The sequence below is a fragment of the Oryx dammah genome, unplaced genomic scaffold (genome assembly GCF_014754425.2).
Source record: "Oryx dammah isolate SB20612 unplaced genomic scaffold, SCBI_Odam_1.1 HiC_scaffold_22, whole genome shotgun sequence".
In the NCBI taxonomy this organism is placed as follows: Eukaryota; Metazoa; Chordata; class Mammalia; order Artiodactyla; family Bovidae; genus Oryx; species Oryx dammah.
In genome coordinates, this window is record NW_024070206.1 from 7,375,694 (window position 1) to 7,394,129 (window position 18,436).

The 18,436-nt window shown below is 41.7% G+C and overlaps 1 protein-coding gene across 29 annotated transcripts in view; it reads left to right on the forward strand.

The window, feature by feature from the left end:
* TCF4 (transcription factor 4) overlaps nucleotides 1-17,958 on the forward strand; it is a 388,054-nt gene extending 370,096 nt beyond the window's left edge. For 19 of the 29 annotated variants that reach the window (XM_040264426.1, XM_040264413.1, XM_040264415.1 and 16 more), the window contains 5 exons: nucleotides 6,659-6,794; nucleotides 8,408-8,570; nucleotides 12,097-12,326; nucleotides 12,988-13,128; nucleotides 13,321-17,958. In XM_040264426.1, the coding sequence (XP_040120360.1) occupies nucleotides 6,659-6,794; nucleotides 8,408-8,570; nucleotides 12,097-12,326; nucleotides 12,988-13,124 (666 nt within the window). In that variant the 3' untranslated portion in view covers nucleotides 13,125-13,128; nucleotides 13,321-17,958. The remainder of the gene's footprint in view (nucleotides 1-6,658; nucleotides 6,795-8,407; nucleotides 8,571-12,096; nucleotides 12,327-12,987; nucleotides 13,129-13,320) is intronic. The other 10 variants (XM_040264416.1, XM_040264417.1, XM_040264423.1 and 7 more) reach the window with 1 other exon arrangement.
* Nucleotides 17,959-18,436: the final 478 nt, after the last annotated feature.

An 18,436-nucleotide genomic window follows, 5' to 3' on the forward strand; every position in this document is an offset into this window, starting at 1 on the left:
GAGATCCAAACTAAAGAATTGAATCCAGATCTGACTTGAGTGAAAAGTCCTTTCAGTGTGTAATCACATGAATTTTTAAAAATGGTCTGTTAATTTTTTAAAACTGAGGAATGTGGGAATTATATTCGTGGTTGAAGGGTCTCCCAGATGCACAGCTTTCTCACACGAAAGAGTTGGTTTGCAAAGCCTACTCTCGTTTTCTACAGAATTCAGTGCCTCTGATACTGTTTCTCAATATCTACCACTGCTATTTCATGAACTTCCGAGTTCCCATCTGTGAGCTATTAAAGTTTGCAAGACCACTTCCCACCTCTGTAAAAGATGCCCCTTTTGGACTCAATGGTATTTTTTGCACATTTGAGAAAATGTTTGCTTTCCTCTGTTATGACACAGATCTGGCAAGATAATTGAAACTGAAATCTAGCACTCTCTGACTGTCATGTATAATTGATATTTCATGAGGAGATTACAGTTCAGACACCAAAACTGTTTTCTCTGTCAATGGGTGTCTAATTACAGTAAAAAGCCCATCAACATTTTTTTTTTCATGATTATGGCAAAACAAGAGAAAGTTAAAAGAGAGAAAAGTAAAAGTAACCAGGACTTTTTTTCTGGGCCCATTCTCTTGTTGTTATTTTCCTTCTTTCTAAAAAACACCTCTGTCAAAAGGAAATTTTTGAACACGATGCCATTAATTACAGACTTTCATTTTGAGATACCAAAATGTTTCTAACAGCATTTCTGGTTTTGTGTCATTATCTCTGGATCTAAAAACTGATGACAAATTTCCTCAAGTTCCCACCCTATACTCTTTTAGAAGGATTATGGTAGGGGAGAAGGAACTGAGGTCTGAAAGCCTGTTTTGAAGCAGTTATCGCTGGAGATAACATTAACAAGGATTGAATAACTGCCAAATGAAATTTAATACATTTTCCCATCCATGCAATAGGCCTCTTAAATACAACAGAATAATTACTTTCATAATACTCTCTGGAAACAAAGAGAGCAGAGACACTGAATGCCTTTTTTGTTTGTGATATCTGTTGTGAGCGCGAGGATCAGCAGAAGGATATTTACCAGGGCACTCTCTGCGCATCCCCGCATAAAAACAGCGTTGCCAGCAGCCACCTCATTTGAAGTTGCATATCTTTAAAATCTGTTTATGCTGGAGGAGTTGTGGCAGCTATTAAATTTTGCAATTTAGTTAGACATCTTGGCCTTGGCTTGAGTTGGTGGACTATGATGGTTTTCCCCTCAATGATAAAACGAAAGTGATTTTCATATCTGCATCTACATACACACACACAGACACACAGAGAGAGTTTTAAGATGAAAACTCCAGGAAGTAACCCCAGTTGTCCCTAAACTCTGCTCCCCTCCTCTCTGTGCATGCATGTGTGAGTGTGCACATATATTTGTGTGCTAACTTGAATCAGTCGTGTCTGACTCTTTGCAACCTTACAGACTGTAGCCCACCAGTCTTCTTTCCATGAGATTCTCCAGGCAAGAATAATGGAGTGGGTTGCCGTTTCCTTCTCCAGGGGATCTCCCCAACCCGGGGATTGAACCGTGTCTCCTGCATTGGCAGGCATATTCCTTACCGCTGGACCTTTGGGTATGCCCAACCAAATTGGGGGAGGGAGACATCTGGTTCCAGGCTGGCCTGTTCATGGGATGGTCCACCTCTGCTTCAGAATGATGAGCTGGGCCCTCAGATGATCTCAGCATTCTGAATTCAGAAATACTAAAACAAAGAGGGAGTTAGGGGCAGGTTCAGAACCTGGAAGGGTGTACTGGGAGCTCCTGTGAAAGAAGAGTCCAGGGTGTGGTCCAGAGTGGGCAGAAGCCAGAGAGAGAGGTACCAACAGAGGTGGGAGAGGCTGGGATGGCCCCTGGGGGACAAGGGATGGCTGTAGGTCACAGGAGTTCCCCAGGCCCTGAGCTTTAGTCACCAAATCTTCCTGTCATGGCTGAGTAATATGCCATTGTGTACCACAACTTCTTTATCCATGTCCCTCCGTCGATGGACCTCTCGGCTGCGCCCATGTCCTGGCTGTTGTAAGTAGTGCGCCAGGAACAGGGCTGCATGTGTCTTTTAGAAGTCTGATTTTTCTCAGGGTATGTGCCCAGTAGTGGGATTGCTGGGTCATATGGTAGTTTTATTCCTAAGGAACAAATTTGAGTCCATTCTAATGAAGAGTATAAACCTAGAACCTGCTATACAGAGTGAAATAAGTCAGAAAGTGAAAAACAAATATGCCATATTAACAAATACGTATATGGAATCTAGAAAAATAGTATTGGCGAACCTATTTACAGAGAAGAAATGGAGACACAGACATACAGAACAGCCTCGTGGATGCTGCGGGGGAAGGGAGGCAGGGCAATGTGAGAAAGAGCTTTCGTGTGTATACGCTGCCGTGTGAAGTAGGTAACCAGCGGGGGTGTGACACAGGGAGCCCAGCCGGGTGCTGTGGGATGACATAGAGGGATGAAGGCGGCAGGGGAGGCTCAGGAGGAGAGGATATGTATGTAATGAGGACCGATTCACGTCGATGTACGGCAGAGACCACCACGGCATTATAAAACAATTACTCTCTAATAAATAAAATTTAAAAAAGAAATCTTCCTGCTAAATCTCCTTTTACCTGAGCAAGGTGGAATGAATTTCTGCTCCTTGCTGTTAAAATCACCTCAGTAAATCGATCACCCCATGAAAATTCCACCAAGGATCGCTGTAAGCCCCGCATGGACCAGGGCCCACATCTAAGTTATTCACCATGCATCCCCAGCCCCTTCCAGAATGACCAGCGTTAGCTAGATTAGGAGATATTTGCTGAATTAATAAATATACTCTGATCAATTAGCAATTATTGAATGATGTTTATATTTTAGTTCTGTCTTCTATTTTTAGCATAGATATATCTAAAACCATACGGTATGTGACTGTAAGAAGACTCTATTGTTAAAGACTGCAAAAAAATTTACAATCAGTATTGATAAAGCTGTTTTCATTGGCTGCCTTTTAACTTCATTGCTTATCTAGATGAAAAGGTTCTCAAAATAGGACTTTAATGAAATATGGATTTTCTGGGTGCCATCCTTAAAATTGATTTGTAGGTTAAAGGAATCTGCTTTTTTTCTAGTTACATTATTATGTATTTGTAAGTGGGCAGATCCTGACTCTTACATATACAGATGGCAGTATTGGTCTCGCCATCTATTTCTGAGTTATTCTATTGATGGGTTTGTGCTGGCCATTCACTGTGTTTTTTTTCCTTGTCTCTTATGTGACCAGAAATAATGTTTCTGAGGGAGAAGTAAATAGGGTTAGGAAATGCTGTCTGTGGCCAAGGAAGCAAGCAGAGCAAAGCTAATTCTTCAAATTGGAATATTATTCCACAGACACAGGCAATGGAATGGATCCTGGAGAGTCAATCTGATTAGATGGATCCATGGATCTAGACCTATCATTATTGATCCATTTGTTCCTGAAATATACTACAAGAGAGACCTTCTGATATCACAGATAATGTTTTCAACTTCCTTTATGAAAAAAGAATGTATTATTTCAGGGGCTCTAAGGTGATCTTTAGAAAATTAAAGTTAGGTAATATGCGTGGATAAAAGCCAAAATCTAGTCAGAACAACCACCTTCTCAAACATATTTATAGATCATTTAAGATTTTGCTGTCATTCTGCAGGAGAAAGATTTAAAACCAAATGGATATGAACAACATAGAGTGCAAAGAGGATCATAAGTGAAAGTAGCCTGACTTCTCAGGTTTCTTAAACTGTGTAGACTCTTGTTTATATGTAGTAAGCAAGTATTTTCAGCTGAAACACCTAACAGTGTCGGTAATTATTGTGCACCTTTGGGTACCAACTGTCTTGCATACTACTACTCCTTGCAATAAACCTGAGATTTATTCACTGTCACTTCCAATGTTATTTTCTCCATTTTGGGTTTGAGTAACTTACCCAAGATTATATAACAAGTAAAGAAACCAGTTACAGTTAGAATCTACATATTTTTAACTGTCATATTGTGTTAATTTTCACTTAGTTATGCTGTCTGTCATAATAGTTGAGGCAGAGAAAATAGAAAGGTCATTGGGTGTGGGTTCTTTTAAAAACTAAACATGATCTAGAAGGGAAAAAAAAGAAATTTCAGGATTAATAACTGAAGATGTTTTAATTGAAAAGCAATGTCTTAACCTTGAATTGCATCTCAGTTGCCCACAAAGAAGGCTTGAGGGTTTTAACAGAATGATTCTAAAATAGAAGGAGGGTATGGGAATCTCTGCCACGCTCAGATCGGTGGTTACCTTCAGTGATTCCAACTTAGACTCATCCTTTGTGGAAAGAAATGTAATCCACTGGAAAGGCCAGTAACTATGAATCAGCAGTTGGGTAATGATTTAGGTTATTCTTAATAACGGTCTTTGCTAAAGAGCTACCATTTGATCAGGGCCTGTAAAATTCATGCTTTCAAGTTGACATCTTAGAGTGAAAGGATAGTCATTGATTGAATCAGTCTTCTAATTGCACAAATATAAAAGTGGAAAAAAGCTATCACTCTTTGGTATGAAAGGGAAATGAAAACATACACAGGAAGAAATGGCTGCAGGGAGCTGGGTGGGCACGGTCTGCCTGCGAGAGGTCAGGCTTCAGTTCCAGGTGCAAGGCAGGAGAGGCGTGGCGGTAGTGCTCAGTATGTGAAAAGGGCTGATGCTTACGCTGCAGAGCTCTGGAAGCTAAATCCAGGACCAGTGGCTGCAGTGTCCAAGGAGGCCAACTTGTGCTGGAGATGGAGTAGCTGTTTTGGAAGATAATCAGGTTCTTAATATACTTGAAGCACCCACATATCAATAGGAACTAGCCACCTTCCAGACTATTCTGGGGAGGGACACAGGCACCCAGAGGACAGACAGCATGAAACTCCCCAAATCTCTCAGCTGCAACATTCATCTAAACTTCCCGGTGTGCCCAAGTCCTTAAATCCTGTGCTCTTCTTGCTGTATTTTGTTTTAACTTTTTTAAAAAATTATTTTGAAATTTAAAAAATTATAAAAACGTGGTGTTGGCTTACAGCACTGTGTTAATTTCTGCTGTCCAGTGTATACATATGTATATACATTCTTTTTCATATTCTTTTCCATTATGGTTTATCACAGGACATTGAATGTATTTCCCTGTGCTGTACAGTAGGACCTTGTCATTTATCCATTCTCTGTATAATAGTTTTATTCTTGCTGTATTTTGAATCTCAGCAGTTAGTATGATTTATATGGTCCTCCCCCTTCCCTCTGTATTATCCTCTTCTGCATTGTTTTGGAGTCTGTAAAGATGACACTTCATACTAGGCTGTCTTGAGATAACACATGCTTCATCTGGTTCTGTGCATTTTATTGTTGCAGTTCAGATTCTTATTGTTGTTGCACTTGGCGAAAATAACTCTTTTAAAACACTGGGTAGCAAAAGAGTGAAGATTTTGCTTTGTGGCTTTCGATTTTGGATTGGGAAAAAACGTACACTCTTTGATTCATAGCAGTGTAAATTCATGGAGAGATACTTTAGTGTTAGATCCACCAAACAATATACTAACAGATAATTACGTGGAATGCCTGTGAAGCTTGACTCACGGTCCTCTTGGTTTCCAAATGCTCAATGGTCTTCCTTGAAGGCGTTCACTATAAAAGTAGCTATTGCTTGTCTCAGTGCCATAGGTTCAACATCTCTGGACCCCAGAGTAGGTAGTAGTAATTAATAAAAAACTCAGCAGTATTTTTTTTCCAGACCCAGTCATCATGCTGTACTCTATAATTTTATTCTTGGAGTCATCGAGAGTGTTTCCAATATGGTGTCTATCTAGGATCAGAATAGTTTAAAAAAAAATGGAAAAATGTCCAAACATCTTTGCATGGCAATGATGGCATTACTGGTGTGTTTAATAAAACCTTTATTGGTACATTTTCCGGTATGGTGGCATTGGCAGAAACGGTCCCCCTTTGAATTTGGAACTCAGCAGCTGATGAAATACAGTAAACACTAATTTGGAATGGGCTGCCAGTTTTGGAAAGCCAGGTGACATTTTATTATATTTGTACCGAGCAGGGGCTACGTCCCATACTGCTGTAGCTTCCACTGTCAGAGGCTTAGCTGGCATTATGGAAAAAAAAAAAAAAAAAAAAACATGGCAGGCCTGAGAATCTTATCCCCTGAAATGAAAGTCGAATGCCAAATTGAAATTCCTGTAGGATTTCCGATAGCAATGGGGGAATTGAGAAGCCCACAATTAAGCATATGGGCATTAAGATAATTGTCAGATCTGTTGGCGGACATGATAGAAGGCAGATGGGTACGAATCAGTACGCTCCACCGCAGCACCCTGGGAGACAATTTGACGTTTTACCTGCCTGAGCTCCTCTGCCATATTTGTCACTGGATGTACAGCACAGCATCTTACTGAGCGTTAAGTGTGTTTTTTTTTTTTTTTCCTTCCGCCGAGGACTGTAGCTGCATGTATGATCCTTCAGCGCCCTCTAGTGAAATGCACTGGGGAGTCTTGTTTTCAAAGGCTGGTCTTCCTTCCTTGGGGCCCTGTGGTCGCACCTCTGATGCCCACTTACCTCCGCGGTCCCTCTGGCTCTTTCAGGTCGGGGCCCATCGTGAAGACGGCGTGGCCCTGCGAGGCAGCCACTCTCTTGTTCCGAACCAGGTGCCGGTGCCGCAGCTACCTGTCCAGTCAGCAACTTCCCCTGATCTGAACCCACCCCAGGACCCTTACAGAGGTAGGTCCCCCTTGCGGGGGGCACGTCTCATTTCCCTGCAACAGTAGACCCCGTGTGCCTGCGGTGCCTCCTTGGCATTCATCCCTCAGGCAGCACTGGCCTGTAACCAAGAAGCCGTTTCCGTAACAAGATGGTAAGGAAACGGGAAAGGCTTTCGAACGTCGACGGCTAATTGTGTTTCTTCGGTAACTGTTTTCCTCCACCATCCTCTGAAACCCTGCTCCTGTTTGCAGCAGAGGATGAGGCCAGATACTGATGAGAGGAAATGTGATTTTAGCTATTTCCACATTGCGCTCATCCAGATCCTTTAATGTGGTTAGTTGTAGCCTGACAGTGATGTTTCCAAATGAAGAGGAAGGAAGGAAATGGGTTTTTGTTGCTTAAGATGGAAGGAAATGTAGGTACATTTCAAAAATGGGACTCAGTCGGATGAGTCATCCAGCTCTGTCCTGATTGCACCGTACCCCTGACTCCTTTCGGCTTTCCAAGACCCCAGGTGGCAGGGCCACAGGAGCAAGACCTGGGTCCCAGGTCCCTCTGCAAATGGCTGGCCCGATGACCAAGAGATGCTTATGTAATACCTCGTTGCCCTCACATTGAGAATAAAATGTGCTAACAGTGCCACAAGAATGAATATGTGTAAGCATTTGTCCAAGTATTAAGCATTGTAAGAATCTGAGTGTTAACTATATGTGGGCATGCCTGCCCATTTTTATCCGAATAGTCAGACTTTGATGGCCCTTTCTTTTAAAGAGCCTTTGGGTTTTCTTTGTCTTAGGTCAGCCCTTCTTATTGTGTACAAGCATGACCTGAGGATGTTGTTAAAATGCTGATTCTGATTCAGTTAGTCTGGGGTTCTGCATTTCTAATGGGCTTCCAGGGGATAAGCATACTCCTGGTCCCCTGATCAGATTTTGAGGGACAAGATTCTGGACCCCATAGATTACAGATGGAAGGAAATACTGAATAGACATGCTTCTACCTTAGAAATAAATGATTCCATTTGGGCCACGTTTTAAGATATATTGTGATCTTGGAAAGTTGAGCAGTGGAAGAGCTAGAACTGTCTTCATTGAGCTGCTTTCCATATGTACCATTTTTAAACACTGATTACTCCTCAAGGATAAGAGAAGCCTAATTTCAGAATATCATTAGGGTATCTATTGAAGTCTTGACTGTACGTATTTAGCGTACTCCCTGGGAATTATATTTTAAGGACATTTTTCTATTAAACCATTGCATATGGAAGAAACTCAATATAATAGCTGATATTTACTTGGGTTCTTAATCAGAACATTGAGGTGTGTGATTTTCATGATTATGATTTTCATTGCAATTAAGTTGATGTTTTGTAGACAGTGAAATTACCATCTACTCCAAAAGATTGCAAAATAGAATTCAACCTCAGAGCCAATGCAGGGATAACTTGTTTCTGCAGGTGCATTTTTGAAACTTCACCAAAGATGACGAGGAAAGTGATGGATCACACCGCTGGGTGGTCTGAAATGAACAGCCAGCGGCCCTGCAGCCTGGGGGATGTGTGTCTGTGCCTCCAGGCTCTGGTGGGTGTGTCACCTGCTCTCTCTCTCTCTCTCTTTTTTTTTTGTCTGCAGGCATGCCACCAGGCTTGCAGGGCCAGAGTGTCTCCTCCGGCAGCTCTGAGATCAAATCCGACGACGAGGGTGACGAAAACCTGCAAGACACGAAATCTTCCGAGGACAAGAAATTAGATGACGACAAGAAGGATATCAAATCCATTACTAGGTCAAGATCTAGGTAACAGTATATAATACTGTCGCTTCATTTAATTCCTTTATTGGACTTTGATGAAGTGAACAGAACAGGAAGAAACTATTCAGTTTTTTCCTGGAAGGTAAATCTGCAGCTAAAAATGAAAAAGGAAAGGCTTGCTCTAGAGGCACGAATGTATCATTTGAGATACCTGTACTCTAGGAAAGCCGAAACTGCCTTTGCATTTATGAATTTGGACCCAATGCTGATAATGACACAAAACGGCAAAAAGAATTTATCACCAATTCAAATGCAAGCAGTCGATTTGTAAGACTGCTTATTCTACAAATTTGGTCAGAAATGTTCTTCCGAAAATACTTCTAAAAAGAGATCCTATTGCTATTGAAAGCTCAGTTGATTTATGTGCAGTTGTAACTTTTTTCTGACCTTGAAAGTGAAAAAGTACTGATTTCCCAGCCTGAGTCTACATATGTTGAGATATATATATATGTGTGTGTGTGTGTGTATAAGAGCAGTACCTATCTTGCTTTTTTTTTTCTTGGCTACTCCTTTCTACAGAAAATTCAATTGCAGGAAAATAGCTTCTGATCAGTGTTCTCAGCTCCCCAATATCTTTAAATTAGAATCTGTCTCCTTGAACTGTAATCTGATAAGCAGATGGACTTTTTTGAACATCGTGACACCCACGTTCTTTGCCTTGGTGCTCTTGGATAATTTTTATTTGGAAATTTAATGAGCTGTACTATGACAGTGCCTCCCTTTATAAAAAACATTTGTTTGGCTGCCCTGGGTTTTAGTGTGGGCCTGTGGGATCTAGTTCCCTGACCAGGGATCAGATTCAGGCCCCCTGCGTTGGGAGCACGGAGTCTTAGCTGCTGGACCACTAGAGAAGTCCTGATTCCTCCCTTTTAGAGGCTGTCGTTCTCAAGGTGATGCCTAGGGTCCTTTAGGACTTAAGGACATGCCATCTTTTCATATTGCCTTTGTAGTTATGAGATATTTGTTACTAAGTTCTACCACAGTTTTGAAAATTCTGGAAGCTTCGAGCTTACACCTTTCCACCATCGCTGTGGTTTCCTGGCCCTTGGCCATTTCCTGACTCTTGCCTTGGAATGATAAGACGTTCCCAGGAGGGCCTTTGACATCCTTAGCAATTTCTCTGTTAATTCAGTCAACTCTTGGTAACTTAACTAGTGGCCATAACACATGCATTTTCAGTTGATCCTTTGAAGTCTCAATGCAGCATTTAAACTTGCTGTTAAGAACCTTCTTGTTTTAAAGGTCACTCTCTTGACGTTCACTTAGGACTCCAAAACTGTTGTCTGGCAAGGCTTTCCAAATCTAGGCAGTTTTGTTTGCATAAACAAACAACTTGTAAGTAGATAACCCATTCTCATTCATTATTGGCCTGAATACACTTGGAAAACAATTTCCCATTTTCAGCCCCACTTTGGAAAAAGTGTGGCATATGTTTGCTATGTAAAAACATTACCCAAATTTTTACCTTCCGGACAGGACCAGCAGGAACTCGACTCTGTTCTCATCTTGCTTGTTACGTCTTACTTGTGGTGGGCTGTGGGCGTGAATTCACAGTCACCTTGAATTCCAGGGCATTGGCCAAGGTCATGGATGGGAGAGAGACGGGCCGGCAGAGGAAGTGAGGAAGAGAATGAGATGGCAGAGAAAGAGAGCTTTCTGATGGGCTCAGCTCAGTTGTGCATTCATCAGCACACATCCAAGGCAGACAGTCCCATCTGGAAGGGAGTTTAACCTACAGGAAGGCGAGCCAAGTCTTAAAGCGTCTTTCTTTGGTGTCTGCCTCCCTTGCAAGTGCTCTTGGCTTACTTGCGTGCGTCATCTTTGTGGGCAACGTGTGCTGCAACCCAGGGATGCACTCCATTTCTGCCTGACTGGGTCTTCTGTGTCATGATGCGTCCTCACTGCAATGTGGAAGTTACACAGAGATTCTTCACAGTGGAAGACTTGGAGCCATTCATGTTTTAAATTCTTTTTAACTTTTTTTAAAAATAACGTTTTGGCCCCTCTAAGCAGCATGTGGGATCTTGGTTTCCTGACCAGGGATTGAACCCATGGCCCTCGGCAGTGCAAGCGCAGAGTCTGGACCACCGGACCCCCAGGGAGGTCCTGAACGCATAGATTTTAAGCCAGTACTCCTTAAGTGTACATTGAAGTGAGTAGATGGCTTCCCACATGTTCCTCCAGCTCTGAAAGGTTGTGATTCATATGTTCATTTTGTGAGCCTTTCAGATTCATGGAATTTTAAGGTCGAGGCTCACCTTGTTGGTCCTTGGGGTCAGTGCTCAGATCTCTAAGTTGACATCCTTACAGATGGTCTCTGCCGTTTTGCTCCTTATAATGGAGTTTTTGAGTGAAGTATACTTCATTTTTTATGTCTCTCATGCTCAAAAAAGGTTCTTGTTCATGTTAATTCAGACTGTCCCACTTGGAATTCCTTGCTCTGTTCTGTCTTTCTAAGGCATCTCCTATGCCTCTCTTTTTTAAGTGATTCCCCAGAAACAGTTAGAAACCTTGATGCCATGAAATCCTCCTGATATGACAGGCTTTCTAAGTAGCTCATCATCATCCTATCTGCCTCCCATTCAAAAGTTTATAATTTATCAGGATCTCACCCAGAAGTAGAAGTCACCTTGTCTTTCCAGACTGCTGGCTCCAACCGTGCCTTTGAGTGAATCATTCTGTTCTCAACAATCAGAGATCAGCTTTCCGGCTTCATTTTTGTCTCACAATGAGGTTGTGGTCATTGATAACCAGTAAGTTTGAGTTGAGTTGCGTTGGGTTTGCCTGAAACTCAGGTTTCCCCAACCGGTCTGGTGACCGTAAACATCCATAATGTTAAAGGTTATGGAGATGATGTTTTTCTAACCTTGCTATATTTAATACATGGAGAAAGTGAGACTTGGAGACAGTAAGTGGCCTGACCAAGCCCTCCAAGCTGGTTAGCAGACAGCGGGCCCTCGTGTTCACTCCCATTGCCTTGACTGGATGACCTTCTTCATCCTGTTAGAGCTGCATTGTGTTAATTGTGAAGGATCCACATCGGTTTTCAGTCCCTTGTTTTCTTCAGGTTCACATGTCACATTGTGAAAGTTAAAAAAAAAAAAAAAAAAAAACAGTTTCAGTCTCCAGCACTTTCTGGGTTGCGGTCCTGAAGGGTGTAGCTTGAGCCGGAGCTGACCGTGCACTGCTTTGCTGCACGTGGCTTTGTGGACCAGAGCCTTGTTTTCCCTTTTTGGCTCCCTTCTATCCACACGGTGCACTTGGGGTCCCAGTTTGAACCTCGCCTGCTGGGCTTGGGCTTTATATCTGTGAGACTCTGAATGTCTCACACGGGGACTGTCATAACCACCTAAAGTGATGCCGAGCCCTGGCAGAGGGAAACCTCCACCAGGGACAAGAGCTTGAGATGGAAAAGCTCCCCGACAGCTCGGGAAGAAATCGGAGGGAATTTAGAAACCGTCCCTTTCCGCCCCCCCATTAGAAAATGCCGCGTCTTCCCCTGTGTCCGCAGCAATAACGACGACGAGGACCTGACGCCCGAGCAGAAGGCGGAGCGGGAGAAGGAGCGGCGGATGGCGAACAACGCCCGCGAGCGCCTGCGCGTGCGCGACATCAACGAGGCGTTCAAGGAGCTGGGCCGCATGGTGCAGCTGCACCTCAAGAGCGACAAGCCCCAGACCAAGCTCCTGATCCTCCACCAGGCCGTGGCCGTCATCCTCAGCCTGGAGCAGCAAGTCCGAGGTCAGGGCGGGCGGCCGGCTTCCTTGCAGAGGTCAGGGTGGAGCCCGAGGGTCGCGGCCGAGGCACCCCTAGCATCCCGGGGCCGTTCCTGTGTTTCAGCCACACGGAAGCCTGCAGGGCAGCCCCCCTTTCCCTGTAATGAAGCCCCAGGAGTCTCCTTACAGCTGGGACGGACGTTACCCTAGGTCCTCTCAGTAATGCGAGCTCAGCGTCTTCGCTTGGGGCTTCCAGGTGGCCCAGGGGTAAAGACTCCGCCTGCCGAGGCAGGAGACGTGGGTTCGATCCCTGGGTCGGGAAGAGCCCCTGCAGGGGGACCTGGCAGCCCACGCCGGCCTTCTTGGGTGGAGCATCCCGTGGACAGAGGAGCCTGGCGGCTGCAGTCCCCGGGGTCGGAAAAGAGGGGAACGTGACCTGGCGACCAAACAGCAAATGCTTGCTTTACCGACTTTCTCAGACCGTAAGCGCCCGCAGAGTTGCCCCAGGCAGATGAGCGCCGTTGAGCCAGGGACTCGCAGCAGTGCGCGTTTCCCCGCTCGGCCCTCTTGTTCTGGAAGGCAGAACCTGAGAGAAAGGCTGAGCAGACCCGCAGAAGCGTAGCGTGACTGCCCCCACCAGAAGCCCTGGGTGAGACCTCAGTCCTCCATGCTCTCCTCTCCCACAGAAAGGAACCTGAACCCGAAAGCCGCGTGTCTGAAGAGAAGGGAAGAAGAGAAGGTCTCCTCGGAGCCGCCCCCGCTGTCCTTGGCGGGCCCGCACCCCGGCATGGGAGACGCGTCCAACCACATGGGACAGATGTGAAAGGGCAAGTGTGCTCCAGCCGTTTGCGAAGGCGCCCCCCGTGTCGCGCGCGGCGTCAGCCCTGAGAGCCGTATCTGACCCAGAGGCGCACACTGACTTTCCCTCCCTTGGGGCGGGGGGCGGGGGGGGGTTAAAAATGAAAGCTTCCCTTCTATATTACAAACATACTAATCCATCTTTCTGTCTTCTCTCTCAGGTCCAAGTTGCCACATTGCTTCATTAATGCGAGAGACCACTTCCTTAAAAGCTGTATTATCTTAAACCCACATAGACACTTCTCCTTAACCCCTGTTTTTGTAAAATAAGACAAGTCTGAGTAGTTATGAATCGCAGACGCAAGAGGTTTCAGCATTCCCAATGATCAAAAAACCGAAAAACAAACAAAAAAAAAAGAAAAAAAACGTGCAACTTAGGGGTTGACTCTCTTTAACATATCATTCAGAATGTGCAGTGTGTGCAGGCTGAGACGCAGCCCAGAGACTGAATGGCAATCTTTCCACACTGTGGAACAATGCATTTGTGCCTAAACTTCTTTTGGAAAAAAAAAAAAAGTATATAATTAATTTGTAAGTCTGAAAAAAAAAATATTTAATTTAAAAAACAAATTGTAAACTTGCAATAATGAAAAAGTGTACTTCTGAAGAAAACGACATGACCGTTTTTGTTGGTATTCAAGTCAGCTAGTGTTTATAATGACCGGATATCGAATAAGGGAAGCCCGGCTGCCCTCGTAACAAAACCAGCAAATATCCTGATGACAGCGAAGTGATGACATTAGCCATTCCTTAGGGTAGGAGGAACAGATGGATCTTATAGACCTATGACAAATATATATATAAATATATATATAAATATATATTAAAAATTTAGTGACTATGGTAAGCTTTTGTTCATTTGTTTCAGACTTTTTTCTCCTGTAAAAAAATAGTACTGATTAACTTTTTTAAAAGAAAGATTTTACTGTAAATACGGAGGTGTTTTTTTTGGTTTTGTTTTTTTGGGGGTCTGATTTCTGTCCCTCTCCCTGGTTTGTTCTCGTAACCTGTAGTGCCAACTCTGCTTCCAGAGCAGGTAGTACAGGATGAAATGCTGACCCTGATGTTGCTTTTCATTCATAAATAAGTAGAAAATTGTTTCTTCAGTCTTTTGGGAACACAGGACTTAAAAGTCACATCATGTGTAGATATTACCAAGCAGCATTACCAAGACATGGCAAAGAGTTTGTCTGAATTGGAATGTTGCTGTTTGTGGCCCTCTTCCGGGATTTTCAGAGGTACAAGGTTAGAATGCTACAATGTTACCACCGTGCCTTCCAATGTTTATATCATCGGAAACATAACATAATCAAAGTGGCTGTGATTTAACAAAATGATTAAAGTGTTACCTACATGTGTAGCCGAAGTAGTGTGCAGTGAGGTGTTTCTGAATACATGGTCAGATTTTTGGAAAAAAACAAAAACAAAAAAAACAAAGTTCAACAACCATCCAACGAGAAAATTGCAAGTAGTGTGACAGAGCTGATTGATTTTGTTGCTTTCTTGATTTTTTTTTTTTTTTCAAAATGGGTTTACTAAGATGTAGAATGACTTAACTGCCTCCTCCTTTGTCTGGAAAAAAAAATGCCAATATTCAATCGTCATGCAGCATTATATCAAGCCTTATAAGTCCTAAAGCATTAAGTTGCACTTTGTTGAGGAGGGGTAGTGCAGTATTTCTCTGGCCAGTATGAATGAAGTTTATACTCAACATATTTGATAGAAACATAGATGAAGCTATGGCACAGCAACTCGTCAGATAGCTAGCTTTGACGTCTGGGCACAATTGAACCAACTTCCATTGTGAATCTTTATAATGATTGACTTTGGTGTATAGTGCAGTAAAGAAATAGTGCTCCTAGTTAAGTATTTGTCAGCATCCTTTCGTCTCTAACTCGTTTCTATTTTTACAGCCACACAATCTTGGCATGTATTAAGAAAAAAAAAATCCCTTGTTCAAGTAGTTTTTCCACCTATCAGCACTGAGTACATGCCATAAACCCATGAAATGGTCTAAATGTTCCATCTGTTCTCCTGTTTTGCCAGTTATATAGTAATGAAATACATTTGTAAATTTTATGCAACAAATGGCAACCGTATCATTATTTTGAAATTGTGTATGTAAAAGTTATATTTTTACATGTAGACTCTTGTTATTATGTGTTTTAATACATTGTATCAGTTTTTCTTTCTCTCTTTTTTTTTAAATGGTGTGGTTTAAAAACCGTCTCATTGAAATGAAATAGTGAGCTACAAGAATCTGAATTTTATGTTCATTTATGAAAATGTAAGAACAAATAAGATAGTTACCACGTGGTCATCTTTTACAAACCCATAAACATTTTGATTAGCTGTGTGTGTGTTCAGAACTGTAAATATGTTCAGTAGTGATAAAACGGAAATACTTTGATTTGTTGATAAGTTCCTAAAATGTGGAGGTGGATTAAAACCTTAGAATAGCAGGAATCAGACTTCATGAAACGTTATTTTGAGGCTTCCCTGTGAAAATGGACGAACAAAGGGGCTCAGAGAAGGGCATGGAAGACGATATTGTATACTCTTCCCCTCCTCCTGAATAATGTGTGTACTTGTACCCTCAGTATGTTGAAGATTTCCTTTTAGTGGTACATTCTGCACTCATTTTGTATACTCTTATCAAGGCGGGTATCCCTAAGAACAATATTATATAGGAAGCAGGTATCTTCTGATCACATTCAGGATAAGTGTATAGAAGTACGGTGTTTACTCTTTGGGGAACTGGAAACACTCCCTGCATTGATGTACATTTTAAGATTGGCACTTTTTGATACATGTTATCATCAAGGTGCTTTCATAGAGCTGATTTAAAGATTTTCAAATCTGTAAACAAAGCAAAAAAAGAATTAAATTGTAGTTCTTGGGTTGTTTTTTAAATTGGTGCTTTATGTTTTGTTCTCACTCAGAGTAAAAGTTGCAATTTACTGTTCACCAGCTTTGACCCATTAATTAATCAGTCATGTAATACCTCTATTGTGGAATTCCCTTTGGAAATAAGTGGAAAGCTTTTCTAACGGCCATCAATGCTGCTCACTACTTTTTGCTTGGTGGAGAAACATCCACGGCCATCCGTATACATTGGGTTGTATCCCTATTTTAAAAAAAGAAAAAAAAAAGATGAAAGGGAATGTAGCCTTTTTAGTGTTTTTTTTTTTTTTTTTTCTTGTTTTGTGATTATCAAACCCAGGTAAGATATTGGTATTCTGCGCTGGATTTTCAGATGAAATTTAGCAGAAGACAGTTAGGATCAAAGTACTATACAGGCATTTCGTAAGGGTCCATACTATACTATGTATATGATGAAACTTAGGCTGGGGATCTGTTTAAGAGAGTTGGACTTTAGAAGCAACTTGGAACGGTTGATCCACCTCCACATTCAAGTAATTTATGAATATGCAGACTAGGGATCTGTTCATCTAGACATTTTTCCCATTTGTCTTCTGTGTAGCTGCAAGGAACACTAATGTTTATACAACGGTCAGTCCACCCAGTAACGCAACTGGTTCTGATTCAGTCTTCCCATTCCTTTTTGTTTTTCGCTTTTTTTTTTCGAATTCTTGATTTTTTTTTAAATTTGTGATTTTTATTTTGATGAGGGATTGGGGGGGTGGGGGTGGGGAGGGTGTTGAACCAAGACTTGGGGTTAAGAGGATTTTCGTTTTGGATCCAACAGGCAGAATATGATCTGTGTCCAAAAGTGAACTTGAGTCAGGAATGAAACAATTTCAGCATAAACAAGCACAAAAATTTAGTCTGCTGGCTGACTGGAAACAAAAAAAAAGTCAAGATGGAATATGAGGAATTCCAACACAATGGGGCACCAAGGCCTCTAGGCCTCTCTTTTTATTTTGCTTTGGTTCTGTTTGTTTTTCTTTAGAGACATGCTCTTTCTCATGGGACTTGAAGTGGACTCATCTTTGTGCAGTGCTGGTTTTGCCATACTCATTTCAAGTATTATAGACATATGTAATGGTGAAAATATATGAACTGTGGCCTTTTTCATTCTTGTTACTTGTGATGCAATTAAGTGAAGATAAGAAAAAAAAAAAAAGCAGAGACTTACCATGTATCAGTGCCTGGCTTTTTGTTATAAAGCTTTGTTTGTCTAGTGCTCTTTTTGCTATAAAATAGACCGTAGTACACCCTAGTAGGAAGAAAAACTAAATTTAAAAATAAAAAATATATTTGGCTTATTTTTCGCAGGAGCAATCCTTTTATACCATGAATATTACAAAAAAAATTGTCAGATTCTGAATATTTCTTCTTTGTAGATTTTTGGAATCATTATGAGTAAAAGTTTGTTACTTTATTTTACTATTTAAAAGATGTTATTTTACCATGTGTTACTGAGATGAAATTGTATGGTAGCTTTTTTTGTTTGTTTTTTGTTTTTGTTTCGTTTGTTTTTTTTTTTAGTTGTAGGTCGCAGCGGGGAAAATTTTTGCGACTGTACACATAGCTGCAGCATTAAAAATGGAAAAAAAAATTGTTAAAAAAAAGAAAAAAAGGGAAAACATTTCAAAAAAAAAAGATAAACAGTTACACCTTGTTTTCAATGTGTGGCTGAGTGCCTCGATTTTTTCATGTTTTTGGTGTATTTCTGATTTGTAGAAGTGTCCAAACAGGTTGTGTGCTGGAGTTCCTTCAAGACAAAAACAAACCCAGCTTGGTCTAGGCCATTACCTGTTTCCCATCTGTAGTTATTCGATGAAGTCATGTACATGACCGTTCTGTAGCAATAAATGTGCCATTTTTATAAACTGTTTCTGATACTTGTTTCATTTCATTTTGCATTGTCCATAGAGCTCTGATTCTCTGCTGTAAGTAAAACAGCATCTAGATTTCATTTTCCAAGTGTTGGAGGTATTGACAGCTTAACAAACAAAACATACCAAAAAGAAAAGATCATAAAAACAGATTGAAAAGCAAAGCACATGATTGACCAAGGAAGAGATGCCCTTAATGAAGGTGGAACCAGATGCATGCAAAACAAAAAGAAAACTGTCTAGAGGATTAACTAATTGAAGGGATCTGATTAACATGCGTGTTATCACGGCAGCTATGCATTTGAAGAGCTTTGAACTGCGCCGTTGTTGCCAGTGTTTTTGGTTGGGCTGCAGCTTAAGTCAAGTCAGCCTTAAACTTTTGGATCAGTTGGTCAACTGTTTGCCAGAACCTCCTCAGCTAGACCTTTTCAGTCAAAATTCTAAAATTATTTCTTTTGTATCACTTTGTGAAGAA